This window comes from Muntiacus reevesi, chromosome 8, assembly GCF_963930625.1.
Source record: "Muntiacus reevesi chromosome 8, mMunRee1.1, whole genome shotgun sequence".
Classification (NCBI taxonomy): domain Eukaryota; kingdom Metazoa; phylum Chordata; class Mammalia; order Artiodactyla; family Cervidae; genus Muntiacus; species Muntiacus reevesi.
This window is the reverse complement of record NC_089256.1, coordinates 60059315-60071859: the sequence shown is the minus strand read 5'-3', so window position 1 is coordinate 60071859 and position 12545 is coordinate 60059315. Positions and strand designations below refer to the sequence as shown.

The 12545-nt window shown below is 42.5% G+C and overlaps 1 protein-coding gene across 1 annotated transcript in view; it reads right to left on the bottom strand.

The window, feature by feature from the left end:
* Nucleotides 1-1495: 1495 nt before the first annotated feature.
* The window catches only part of C8H3orf70 (chromosome 8 C3orf70 homolog), a 113235-nt gene continuing 102185 nt past the window's right edge, over nucleotides 1496-12545 (bottom strand). Inside the window, exon 2 of the mRNA XM_065943053.1 lies at nucleotides 1496-6289. Coding sequence (XP_065799125.1) covers nucleotides 5733-6289 — 557 coding nt within the window. The 3' untranslated portion in view covers nucleotides 1496-5732. The remainder of the gene's footprint in view (nucleotides 6290-12545) is intronic.

Below are 12545 nucleotides of genomic sequence, written 5' to 3'. Positions count from 1 at the left end.
GCAGGCATATACTCTTATCTGCCGGGTTTCTGAAGAATTCTGACTTCTAATTGCTTCTCCTTGACCCTCACATCCCACCAAGCCTGAGTCCTAAGGTCCCATCTTACCCCTTCATTCAGCACAGAATTGGAGTGGGACCCCAAGGGTTAAAGGCATTACCAGTTCCCAGTGATTGAAATGTAACGAGGACGAGATGCTAAATTAAAGTTTATTGCAGAATAAAAGTGTGTGTAGTCAGCATCTGTAAGATGCTACAATGAGATGCTTTCTAGAACTTGGCAATACAATTATGTAGAGAGTTAAATTAGTAGAATGCACACACAGTTGATGAGATTAGCTGTCTACAAAAGTCACTTTAAAAGATAAGTTATCTTTTGTGAAGGCAGGAAGAGCTAGCCTAGATTCCTGATTAAACACAGAGGCAGCAATGGCCAAGTCCAAGCACTGAGATGTCTACAGAAAGATTGCGTGTGTGCGTTTGTGCATGGGTGTGTGTGTGTGTGCTGGGGTGGGGGGCTCAGAACAGCGGGAGGGAGGGAGAAGCCTGGCAGCGTCTGGATGAGGAAGGGGAAGGTGTCCGCTGGGTCAGGGACAGAAAGGGGACCCTGTGCCCTGCGGCTCGCCCACGGTCTGCCTCCTGGCTCAGCCCCCAAGGTCCTGAAAGTGGGAAGGGCTACAGGAGGAGGCAAAGGGCCCAGCACATGGGCTCCACGGCCAAGGTGACTGGGTTCAAACCCCAAGTCCCACTTACTTGCAGGCTGAGCCACTTTGGGCAAATGTTTACTTCCTGAGGCCTTTTCCTGGTGTGAGATAAGGATGCTGCAATATCTCCCGGAGGGCTGCTGTGGGGATAACTCAGGAAGCGGGAAGGCAGCTGTATCATTAGTACTATGAACAATGGTATTACTTTTATTACTGATGAACAAATTTATTTAGCACTCCCCATGAGGTTACTCAATACAAGCCAACCCCAAAGCTGCTCTGCTCTTGGTAATTCAAGCTCTTGGACTTGCCAGACTGAGTCTTGGTGACCAAGGGACCCGGCCCCGAGGCTCAGCAGGGCAGCGGCCGCCTGGCTGCCCGCCTGCAGTCAGAGCCACCGTACGTGGGACATGTGAGCTGAAGACACGGTGCAGTTCTGTGTGGAATAAACCCTGTTTGTGAGGGAACGTAATTATTTGTGTAAACCTCATGCAGCCAACAAAACAGTTACTTGAAGGGTTCTGGGAGTTACCAAGTGGTGACTGTGAGTGTATAGGGTACGTAATAATAACTATCCGCAATAAGTTTCTGTAAAATTTAAATGGAATAATGATGTAAACAACTTATTTCCTAGCACAAAGTAAGCACTGATATAAACGTTTCACAGTTTGCAAATGAGGTTTTTTTGTTTTTCATTTAGCTCACATTGCGTTACTATCTAAATCAGACAGAACCTCTCCAAAGGCAGGGGTGGGGTGGGGAGGAAGAATATTCCAAAATTCAAAAGAGCGTATTTGTGCTGGTATAAAAGAAAAAGATCACGTTTATTTTACAAGGTAGTATTCTCCTAAAGTATTATACAGAGAGGAAAATTGAGCTGTTTGTAGGAAAACAATGTAATTTTAGGAAATTAGAGAAGAATCAACATTGTGCTTAAAACTTGAAAACAGACAGGTTTTAAAAATCACACAGTAAGTGAATATTACAAGGTACAAACATCCTTAGAAGTACATATGGACACCATGGTACGGAAGCTCAGCATGAAAACCGCTAGTGATGACTTGCTTTTGGACTTATCCAGCCTGTGAAGAGGGCACTTCAATCTGAACAGAAAGAACCCAAAGCTCGACCAGAGATGCAGCTCTTTCCCAGCACAGCCAACTCTCAATTACCCATGACACTGAAAGGGAGCAGTGACACAGAAGTCTTCTAAAGGTGAATTATTCCCCAGTTGGTTCTGAGTGCCCTCGTACTCACGGCTGAACGTGAGAAACACTGACAGCACTGACCGGGAGCACAGCACGCCCACTGCTTTCTCCCTCCTCAGCGGAAGAGACACAAGCACACAAGAGCCCGAAACAGCCGGTGTTGGCTGTGCTGGCTCCCCTGGAGTGGGGGGTAGGGGCAAAAACCCAAGAAAGCTTCGTTTTCCTTGTGTAAAAATCCAAAACATGTCAACAAAATTTTGCAAGTTAGATGGAATAATAAAAGTGTTGACAGTATAAATATTTTTTTAATTGTGCTATTTCCCCCCTTGCCTAAAAGTATTTATACCACCAAAAATATCTGGATATTTTGACAGCTTTCTAAATTACCTGGTTGCATCCTACTGCCTAAGTAGAGATATCTGCATAAAAGGAGGTTATGATCAAAGGAACTACGATGGTTCAAACAAGCCAGAAAGCAGAGATTAAGAAATAAAACCACCACTCTCAAGATAAAATCAAATCCTAGCTCAAATCCAAAAAGGTACTTCAGGGAAACAACTTTATGGTTTTGTTCTGGTTCTGCTGATTGTATTTGTACTATATTACTTTGAACTACAGGTCGTCCCCTTCCAGGAATGCAGCAGTTTTTCTACAGAGGTTTTTCTCAGATTTGCATTTCAAATCTTGAATATACCTAGATTTTTTTATTGTAAAGCTTCCATTGTTAATGTACCAAATAGTTATAACCACAAAAACATTTTAATTGCTTTGTTATTTCTCAGAAAAGTCATGAACACATGTGAAACTTGAAAATGCTAAAAGAAATCTTGGTTAGATCAGAAAGCTAAACTCCACACAGTACTTATTTCGTATCTTCTACCTAATAGCTTTTACACCAACTTTCAAAAAGTGGGAATGGTGTCAGTTTTTGACAAAAGCCTGAGACAGCAGTTTTTCCATTCACACATCCCAACTCTTTGCCCCAAGTAAGCAAAGGTCCAAGTGATAAAGCTTTCATATCTCTCAGTGTACAAGTATTAATCAAAAACCTATTTAACATAACTGTGTTCAATGTCTATAATACACACTGCAGTCTAAACATTTTCTAAAGTGCCTATAAATATGCTTATACAAATGCATAATGTAGTATCAGGATTACAGAGAAATTCTTTCATATAATATAGAACAGAATAGGCCTAGAATTTAAGTTGAAACTACATATTTTTATACCCTTATCAGTTGTTTTTGGAATGCAAGCATAAAGAAACAATTCTGGTTCAATCATATATGATTTTCAGATAATTATTAACAGTGATAGGACAAAAAAATCCTTGCTTGTGCTTACTTAGAAAAGGCTATTTTGAGATCCAGGAGTATTTGATATTTAGAATCCAATGGGATGTCTCCAATTCTATAAAACTGATAGTAGTAAGTGAATCTTAGTTGAGTTTTTAATTATAAAGAGTTTGTAAGAGTATTTAAAGTGATTATCAACTAGTGTTAAATCCAAAAATTCCATTAAAATCCTGGCTAATCTGAATGGCAGTTCAGGAGTTTTTAAAAACAGGAACCTAGGCAAAAGTCATAGATATTACTAAGAAGGGCCCAACCCTGGCACAGCCAGCCTCAGAAGTGTGGCCCTGAGCCCATGGATTCCCATGGCTTTGGAGACCTGGTGGTTGACCCCAGCTATCAACACATTAACAGATGGAGGAGAGAACTGATAGAACAGTACAAAGAGAGCCTCGTATTCCTGTCCAGGGATGAAATGAGCTCACCACGGCTAGGTGCAGACAGGACCCTGGTTGCAGCTGGCCAGTCAGTCCGGGCAGCACTGAGAGAGCCCAGAGCAGGGCTCATCAGCTCTTTGTCCCTAAGCCTTTCTCCCCACACCTGCCTCTGTCGCCCCCTCCTGGGCCCCGCTGGCCCTGGAGCTCTGGACAGCACCTTCTCGGTTGATGTGTTGAGTCTTTATGTTTCAGTAAGTGGAAACTTTATGCTGGCTGCATTCTCACCTAGCACACAAAGTGTTAAGTAACACTGCTTTCAAAGAAATACGCGCACTCTGCTTCCTAAACCCTAAGGATGTTTAGGGCGCCTGAACCTAACAAAATGTTCTAGCCAGTCACGTGGACTGCACATACAGCTAGGAAAGCAGGTTCTGCCCGGAGAGATTTGTGCGGGATGCCAAGTGGAGGCTTCAGGAAAGGACACAACAGGCCTCTTCTTGTTTCTCAAAATAGGAACTAACGTGACACAGAAGAGTTGCATCGTAATGCCAACAGAGCACACGATGATGCCATGAGAGCACGCTCATGGAGAGTCAGGGTACAGGAAGTGATTCTCTGTCTCCAACTTGGATAGTTTAGTTTCATGCGGCCGTATTTCAAATTTCCTGGATTCTTAACAATGCCTCACAGACAGTACATTTGGAGAAATGGCAGATAACCAACTCACACAAGAATACCTGTTATAAATGGAGATTAGGAGCAAAATTCTGAAGAGAGCTAAATAAGAAAGAATCAGTCACTATTTTATGTGTATAAGAAAAGAGAACATTTACAACAGTTCATGAATATTACTGTAGTAAAGGGAATGAATATTACACAAAATATTTTCTCCTGACTTAGCAGCGAACTATTTCAACTGTTTTTGCATTGGCATAAAAAATCCATGCATCATACTGAATTCTAATCCATTTCTCACCTAAGCCATTCTAATGCTTCATACAACCAAATGAAGCAGAGTTAATCAAACCTATTAGATTCATTCCTAATCCCTAAAGGACTGCTGTCTTTAGCATTTCCATGCTAACTAAAACTATTATTGATATTTTTCCTTAAGACATCAGATGTGGCTGCCTCCTAAATATAATACCTATATGACTTCCTAAAAGTTTCCCGCATATTTGAACAATTTTAAAAAGCAGGGAAATGTTGAGGAAGCCACCCCTGAGGCCAGCTCAATGCTACTCCTTCTCCAGCTAGCCCAAGCCAAGTGCATCTCTGCCTCCCCTGGGTTCCCGGGGCAGTCTAGGTCCCCTCACCTGCATGGATTACCTCCCCAAGTGGACTATGGTCCCTTCCTGCTGGGAGTCAGGCCTTATTCATTCTGTATCCACACAGCACCCTGGAGGGGGGATAGGCACTCAACCTAAGCTGGACTGAGCATGAAACAGATGATGTCATCTATTCTGGAGCAAGGTCTAGCCCAGCGCCAGGTCATGGAGGACTGGTGGTGCAGACACTGCCTTAACTGGGGGCTGAGCTGGCCTCCAGGAAGCTATGGCAACACTGGCCCAGAGCCAGGGCAGGTGGTAGGGAGATGAGGGAAGGACAGAATGGCCTGCGCCAGAGCACAGCCTGAACAGGTCACGTGAACCAATTCTCCACCTGGGACTAGCAGGGGAGCGGTGCTCATCAGCATGCCAAAAGGGCTGCCAGAGAGTTGTTCTGCGAAGAACTGGCTATTTTTAGAACAGTGTCTCCTTCACTCTGGGTATCTCCTCAACCTGATCCATGATGCTCTGTGATCATCGCTTCATCGCTTTCAAAGTTCCCAGTGAAATTAAGGCTGGGTCACAATTCATGACGCCAGATGCTACACAGAAAGGAAGTGAAGACAGAAAAGAAAACCATTTATAACAAAAGAATGTCTTAGTTATAAGACGAATTTAAAAGTGAAGCTAAATCAGCAGACCACTGAACTGCTCTGGTTGTTACAGAGGGGTAGAAAACACTGACTGCACTGGAAAAAGGATCCATCAGACTAAAGTACAAAAGCTCAGCACGGATCAGAGGACGAGGCTTCCCGCCTGGACCCTCACACGGTGGTTTCTATTGTTTCAATCACTTCCAGATCAGACTGCGAGGGGGAAAGGAGGGTGCACTCATCTGGCTCCCAGCTGCTCTCTGGACTGTAATCTTCCTCCGAACTCAGTTCTGCTCCTTCTTCTGTGTCCTCATCACACGACTCCACATAGTGAGCCCCGATCGCGTTGATCCCAGAGTCCTCGGAACTTGAGGGAGAAGAGCAGTGATCTATTTTTGGTGTGTTGCTCTCTTTTGAAATAAAGGCATCATGTGCAGAGACCTCCTCGGGGCTCATTTTGTGGGAATGTGGTGCCGGCTGCTTCTGCACGTAACACATCTTCCCATTAATACATTTAACCTGATAGTTGTCAATAAAGAGGTCTGAGATCATACAGTACCTTGGCGAGTCAGGGGGGAGAGGGGGCTGGAAAACAGATGCGAATTTCAGAAAGTGTTCAGTGAGGGAGACCGAAATCTGAATGGTGTTCGCAGGCTCCCGAGGCTTTGCAGGAATCTCAGTGCTGGGAAGCTGTTCCACAGGGGTCATCGGCTGATACACGTACTTGCCTATAGGGGACACAGAAAGGCAGCTGAAATCTCAGGGTGCTACACGTGCTAGGGTAAGGAAGCCATAATGGTTTCTCTCTGAGGACTCAGAATGTTTTTAAAAATATTTCAAAACCATCCCCAAAGAAACTAAAGATAGAATCAACATGGTTATAATCAATCAAAAATTCAGCATGGTACATAAACATCATGGTGTTTCCATCTAAAAACTCAACACACTTTACAAATCTTAATTTTATATTTAAGTCTCTGGAATAGGTGGGTGGATACTATCATCCTTATTTTATAGGCATCTTGAAATGATTTAACCATCATACCAGAATAAAGAACGTTTACAATATAATATGGTAAAAACACACTGTAAAATAGTATTGTTGTTGTTATTCAGGTATGCTCAACTCTTTGCGACCCCATGGACTGCAGCATGCCAGGCTTCCCTGTCCTTAACCACCTCCTGGAGTTTGCTCAAACTCATGTCCATTGAGTCGGTGATACCATCCAACCATCTCATACTCTGTCATCCCCCTTCTCCTCCTGCCCTCAATCTTTCTGAGCATCAGGGTCTTTTCTAATGAGTCGGCTCTTTGCATCAGGTGGCCAAAGTACTGGAGTTTCAGCTTCAGCATCAGTCTTATTTTATGGTGTAAAATAGTATAATACACCATAAAATTATAATTCCATTTTATCTTTAGTGATTAGATGCTAATATAGAAACTTAAACGGGCTTCCCCGGTGGCTCACCAGTAAAGAATCCACCTGCCAATGCAGAAGACTCCAGTTCGATCCCTGGGATAGGGAAGACAGATGCCCTGGAGAAGGAAATGGCAACCCACTCCATTATTCTTGCATGGGAAATCTCATGGACAGAGGTGCCCAGTGGGCTTCAGTCCAAGGGGTCATAAAAAGTTAAACAGAACTTAGCAAGTAAGCAACAATAGACATTTAAAATTTATTAGCAGGATTATGGAAGACTTTCATTCTTCAGGTTTCTAAATGTAAATCAGAATACATACACACACATATTTAATAGATAACAGCCTATAGGATTGTCCTGTCACCCTCAGTGGCTGGGGTAAGGTACAGAGTATGAAACGATCTCTTTTAAAACCCAAAGCTCATTAGTGACCTAAACAGGAGATGTTCTCCCTAATGCCAGCTTCACAGGCACAACCTCAGCCAAGCAGAAGTAAAGGCACAGGCAGATGCAAACAGTGACCTACAAAAAATCAAGAAGCTTAGCCCCAAACCTTCCTTCTGCTCTGAACCCTCGAGTGTTTTTCACAGAATTTATGTGGAAGTGAAACCTAACTGGATCTGTTCCTACTGTCTCTTTCCTCATTTTCTTCACTCAATAGTTAACAAAGCCATCTCTGTATAAAGTGTTACGAAAATAGAGATGACAATTACCTAGTCTGTAAGCCTAACCAAAACGATCAAATGGATGACAGCTTTGTTTAACTTAATGAAACTATGAGTCATGCCATGTAGGACCACCCAGAACAGACGGGTCATGGTGGAGAGTTCTGAGAAAATGTGGCTCACTGGAGAAGGGCAAGCCACTTCAGCATTCTTGCCTTGAGAACTCCATGAACAGTATGAAAGGACAAAATGATATGACACTGAAAGACGAACCCCCCAGATCAGCTGGTGTAGTATGCTACTGGAGAAGAGTGGAGAAATAGCTCCAAAAGGAATGAAGAGGCTGAGCCAAAGAAGAAACAATGGCAATCTTGGATGTGTTCGGTGGCGAAAGTAAAGTCTGAGGCTGTAAAGAACAATGTTGCGCTGAAATCTGGAATGTCAGATCCATAAATCAAGTAAATTGGAAGTGGTCAAAGAGGAGATGGCAACAGTGAATACTGACACTCTAGGAATCAGTGAACTAAAATAGACAGAAATGGGAGAATTTAATTCAGATGACCATTGTATCTACTCCCCTGGAGAAGGAAATGGTAACCCACTCCAATATGCTTGCTTGGAAAATCCCATGAACAGAGGAGCCTGGTGAGCTACATACAGTCCAGGGGGTCGAAAAAGAATCAGACATGACTTAGCGACTAAACAATTCTATCTACGAGTGGGCAAGAATCACTTAGAAGAAATGGAGCAGCCCTCATAGTTAAAAGAGAGTCTGAAATGCAGTTCTTTGGTGCCATCTCAAAAATGACAGAATGAATGATCTAAGTTTCCAAGCCAAACCATTCAATATTACAGTAATCCTAGTCTATGCCCTGAACACTAATGCTGAACAAGCTTAAGTTGAACACTACTATGAAGACCTATAAGACTTTCTAGAACTATCACCCAAAAAAATGTCAAATTCATCACAGGGAACTGGGATTGCAAAACTAGGAAGTTAAGAGATAACTGGAGTAAACACAAGTTTGGCCTTGGAGTACAAAATGAGTCAGGGCAAAGACTAACAGAGTTTTGCCAAGAGAATGCACTGGTCTTAGCAAACACCCTCTTCCAACAACACAAGAGACGGACTCTACACATAGACATCACCAGATGGTCATACTGAAATCAGATTGATATTCTTTGCAGCTGAAGGTGGAGAAGCAGTATACAGTGAGTAAAAACAAAACCTGGAGCTGACTGTGGCTCAGATCATGAACTCCTTATTGCAAAATTCAGACAACTTGAAGAAAGTAGGGAAAACCACTAGGCCATTCAGGTATAGCCAGTCCCTCCTATCAGAAAGGTTCCACAAGCTTCTTATCCTTATCTATCACAGGGCAGAAGGATTTTTAACTTACACACAGATTACATCATGCGAAATGCCGCGCTGGATGAAGCACAAGCTGGGATCAAGATTGCCGGGAGAAATATCAATAACCTCAGATATGCAGATGACACCACCCTAATGCCAGAAAGTGAAGAGGAACTAAAGACTCTCTTGATGAAAGTAAAAGAGCAGAGTGAAAAAGCTGGCTTAAACTCAACATTCAAAAAACTAAGATCATGGCATCCGGTTCCATCACATCATGGTAAATATGGGGAAACAATGGAAACAGTGACAGATTTTATTTTCTTGGGCTCCAAAATAACTGCAGATGGTGACTGTAGTCATAAAATTAAAAGACACTTTTTTCTTGGAAGAAAAGTTATGACCAACCTAGACAACATACTAAAAAGCAGAGATATTAACTTTCCTGACAAAGGTCTGTCTAGTCCAAGCTATGGTTTTTCAAGAAGTCAAGTATAGATGTGAGAATGGGACCATAAAGAAAGCTGAGTGCCAAAGAACTGATGCTTTTGAACTGTGGTATTGGAGAAGACTCTTGAGGGTCCCTTGGACTGCAAAGAGATCAAACCACTCAATCCTAAGGAAATTAGTCCTGAATATTCACTGGAAGGACTGATGCTGAAGCTGAAGCTCCAATACTTTGGCCACCTGATACAAAGAAATGACTTATTAGAAAAGACCCAAATGGTGGGAAAGAGTGAAGGCAGGGGAGAAGGGGACGACAGGATGAGACGGTTGGATGGCATCACTGACTCGATGGAGGTGAGTTTGAGCAAGCTCTGGGAGTTGGTAATGGACCGGGAAGCCTGGAGTGCTGCAGTCCATGAGGTAGCAAAGAGTCGGACAGGACTGAATGAATGAACTAACTGATTAAGGTATGACCTAAATCTAATCCCTTATGATTATACAGTGGAAGTGACAAATAGATTCAAGGGATTAGATCTGATACAGTGCCTGAAAAACTATGGACAGAAGTTTGTAACACCATACAGAAGGCGGTGATCAAAACTATCCCCAAGAAAAAGAAATGTAAGGCAAAATGGTTGTCTGAGGAGGCCTTACAAATAACTGAGAAAAGAAGAGAAGCTAAAGGCAAAAGGAGAAAAGGAAAGATATACCCATCAGAATGCAGAGTTCCAAAGAATAGCAAGGAAGAGATAAGAAAGCCTTCCTAAGTGAACAATGCAAAGAAATAGAGGAAAACAATAGAATGGAAAAGACTAGAGATCTCTTCAAGAAACTCAGAGATACCAAGGGAACATTTCATGCAAAGATGGGCACAATAAAGGACAGAAACGGTATAGACCTAACAGAAGCAGAGGAGATTAAGAGGTGGGAAGAACACACAGAAAAACTGTACAAAAAAGATCTAATGACCCCAATAATCACAATGGTGTGGTCAATCACCTAGAGCCAGATATCCTGTAGTGTGAAGTCACGTGGGCCTTAGGAAGCATTACAACAAACAAAGCTAGTGCAGGTGATGGAATTCCAGTTGAGCTATTTCAAATCCTAAAAGATGATGCTGTGAAACTGCTGCATTCAATATGCCAGCAAACTGGGAATTCAACAGTGGCCACAGGATTGGAAAAGGTCAGTTTTCATTCCAATCTCAAAAAAGGGCAATGCCAAAGAATGTTCAAATTACTGCACAATTGCGCTCATTTCACATGCTAACAAGATAATGCTCAAAATTTTTCAAGCTAGGCTTCAACAGTACATGAACCAAGCACTTCCAGATATACAAGCTAGATTTAGAAGAGGGAGAAGAACCAGAGATCAAATTGCCAACATCCACTGGACCGTAGGAAAAGCAAGAGAATTCTAAAAAACATCTACTTCTGCTTCAATGACTGTGCTAAAGTCTTGGTCTGTGTGTATCACAACAAATTGTGGACAATTCTTAAAGAGATGGGAATCCTAGACCACTTCACCTGTCTCTTGAGAAACCTGTATGTAGGTCAAGAGTAACAGTTAGAACTGGACATGGAACAATGGACTGGTTCAAAATTGGTAAAGGAGTCTGTCGAGGCTGTATATTGTCACCTGCTCATATAACTTATATGCAAAGTACATCATGTGAAATACCAGGCTGGATGATGCTCAAGCTGGAATCAAAAGACTGCCAGGAGAAAAATCAACAATCTCAGATATGCACATGACACCACCCTAATGGCAGAAAGAAAAGAGGAACTAAAGTGCCCCTCGATGAAGTTGAAATAGCAGAGTGAAAAATCTGACTTAAAACTCAACATTCAAAAGACTAAGATCATCGCATCTTGTCCCATCACTTCACGGCAAATAGATGGGGAAAAATGGAAACACTAGCAGATTTTATTTTCTTGGGCTCCAAAATCACTGTGGACAGTGACTGTAGCCATGAAGGTAAAGATGCTTGCTCCTTGGAAGAAAAACTATGACAAACCTAGACAGTGTATTAAAAAGCTGAGACATCACTTGGCCAATAAACATCTGTATAATCAAAGTTACGGTTTTTCCAGTAGTCATGTATGGATGTAAGACTGGACCAGAAAGAAGGCTTATCACCAAAGAATTGATGCTTTCTAACTATGGTGTTGGAGAAGACTCTTGAGAGTCCCTTGGGCAGCAAGGAGATCATACCAGTGAATCCTAAAGAAATCACCCCTGAATATTCATTGGAAGGATTGATGCTGAAGCTGATGCTCCAATACTTTGGCCACTTGATGTGAAGAGCCGACTCACTTGAAAAGACCTGATGCTGGGCAAGACTGAGGGCAGGAAAAGAAGAGGGCAACAGAGGCTGAGATGGTTGGATGGCATCACTGACTCAGTGGACATGAGTTTCAGCAAACTCCAGGAAATAGTGAAGAACAGGGAAATCTGGTGTGCTGCAGTCCTTTGGGTCACAGAGTCAGACAAGGACTGAGTGACTGAACAACAACAAAATATGATTTAAAAATATAAATCTGGAAGAAAAAAGTACTAAAAGTCCTAGAGACTAAAGCCACAAATGTGGGCACCACCCTGGGTTTATTCCTAGTGTAACTGATTCATCAATCAATCCATATGGTTTATTCCTAGTGTAACTGATTCATCAATCAATCCATATGGTACCTTCCACGTATACTTATGACTGTTTTTAACCTCCGTGCTGTCACCATTTTGGACCAGATAATCCTTTGTTGAAGGGCTGCCCCTTGCACTGGAGGATGTTTGGCAGCATCCTTGGCCTCTACCCACTAGATGCCAATAGAACCTCCTCCCAGGTCTGACATCAAAAATGTCTCCAGCTGTTGTTACATGCTCCTGGAAGCAAAATAACCCTTGTTGAGAACTGCTGGTTTATGACCTTCTCATGATCATCTCTTTGTAGGCAAATCACTCGCTGTGCTCTGCTCCCATTTGTTTCAGGTCTTGGTCAAATTGAAAGTTCTAGAATAGGCATCACATTTGTAAGGAAAACTACCTTAGATTTTTGAAGAGAAACGTTAGATCAGACATGTAAGCAGCAAACTGTGCCCGAGA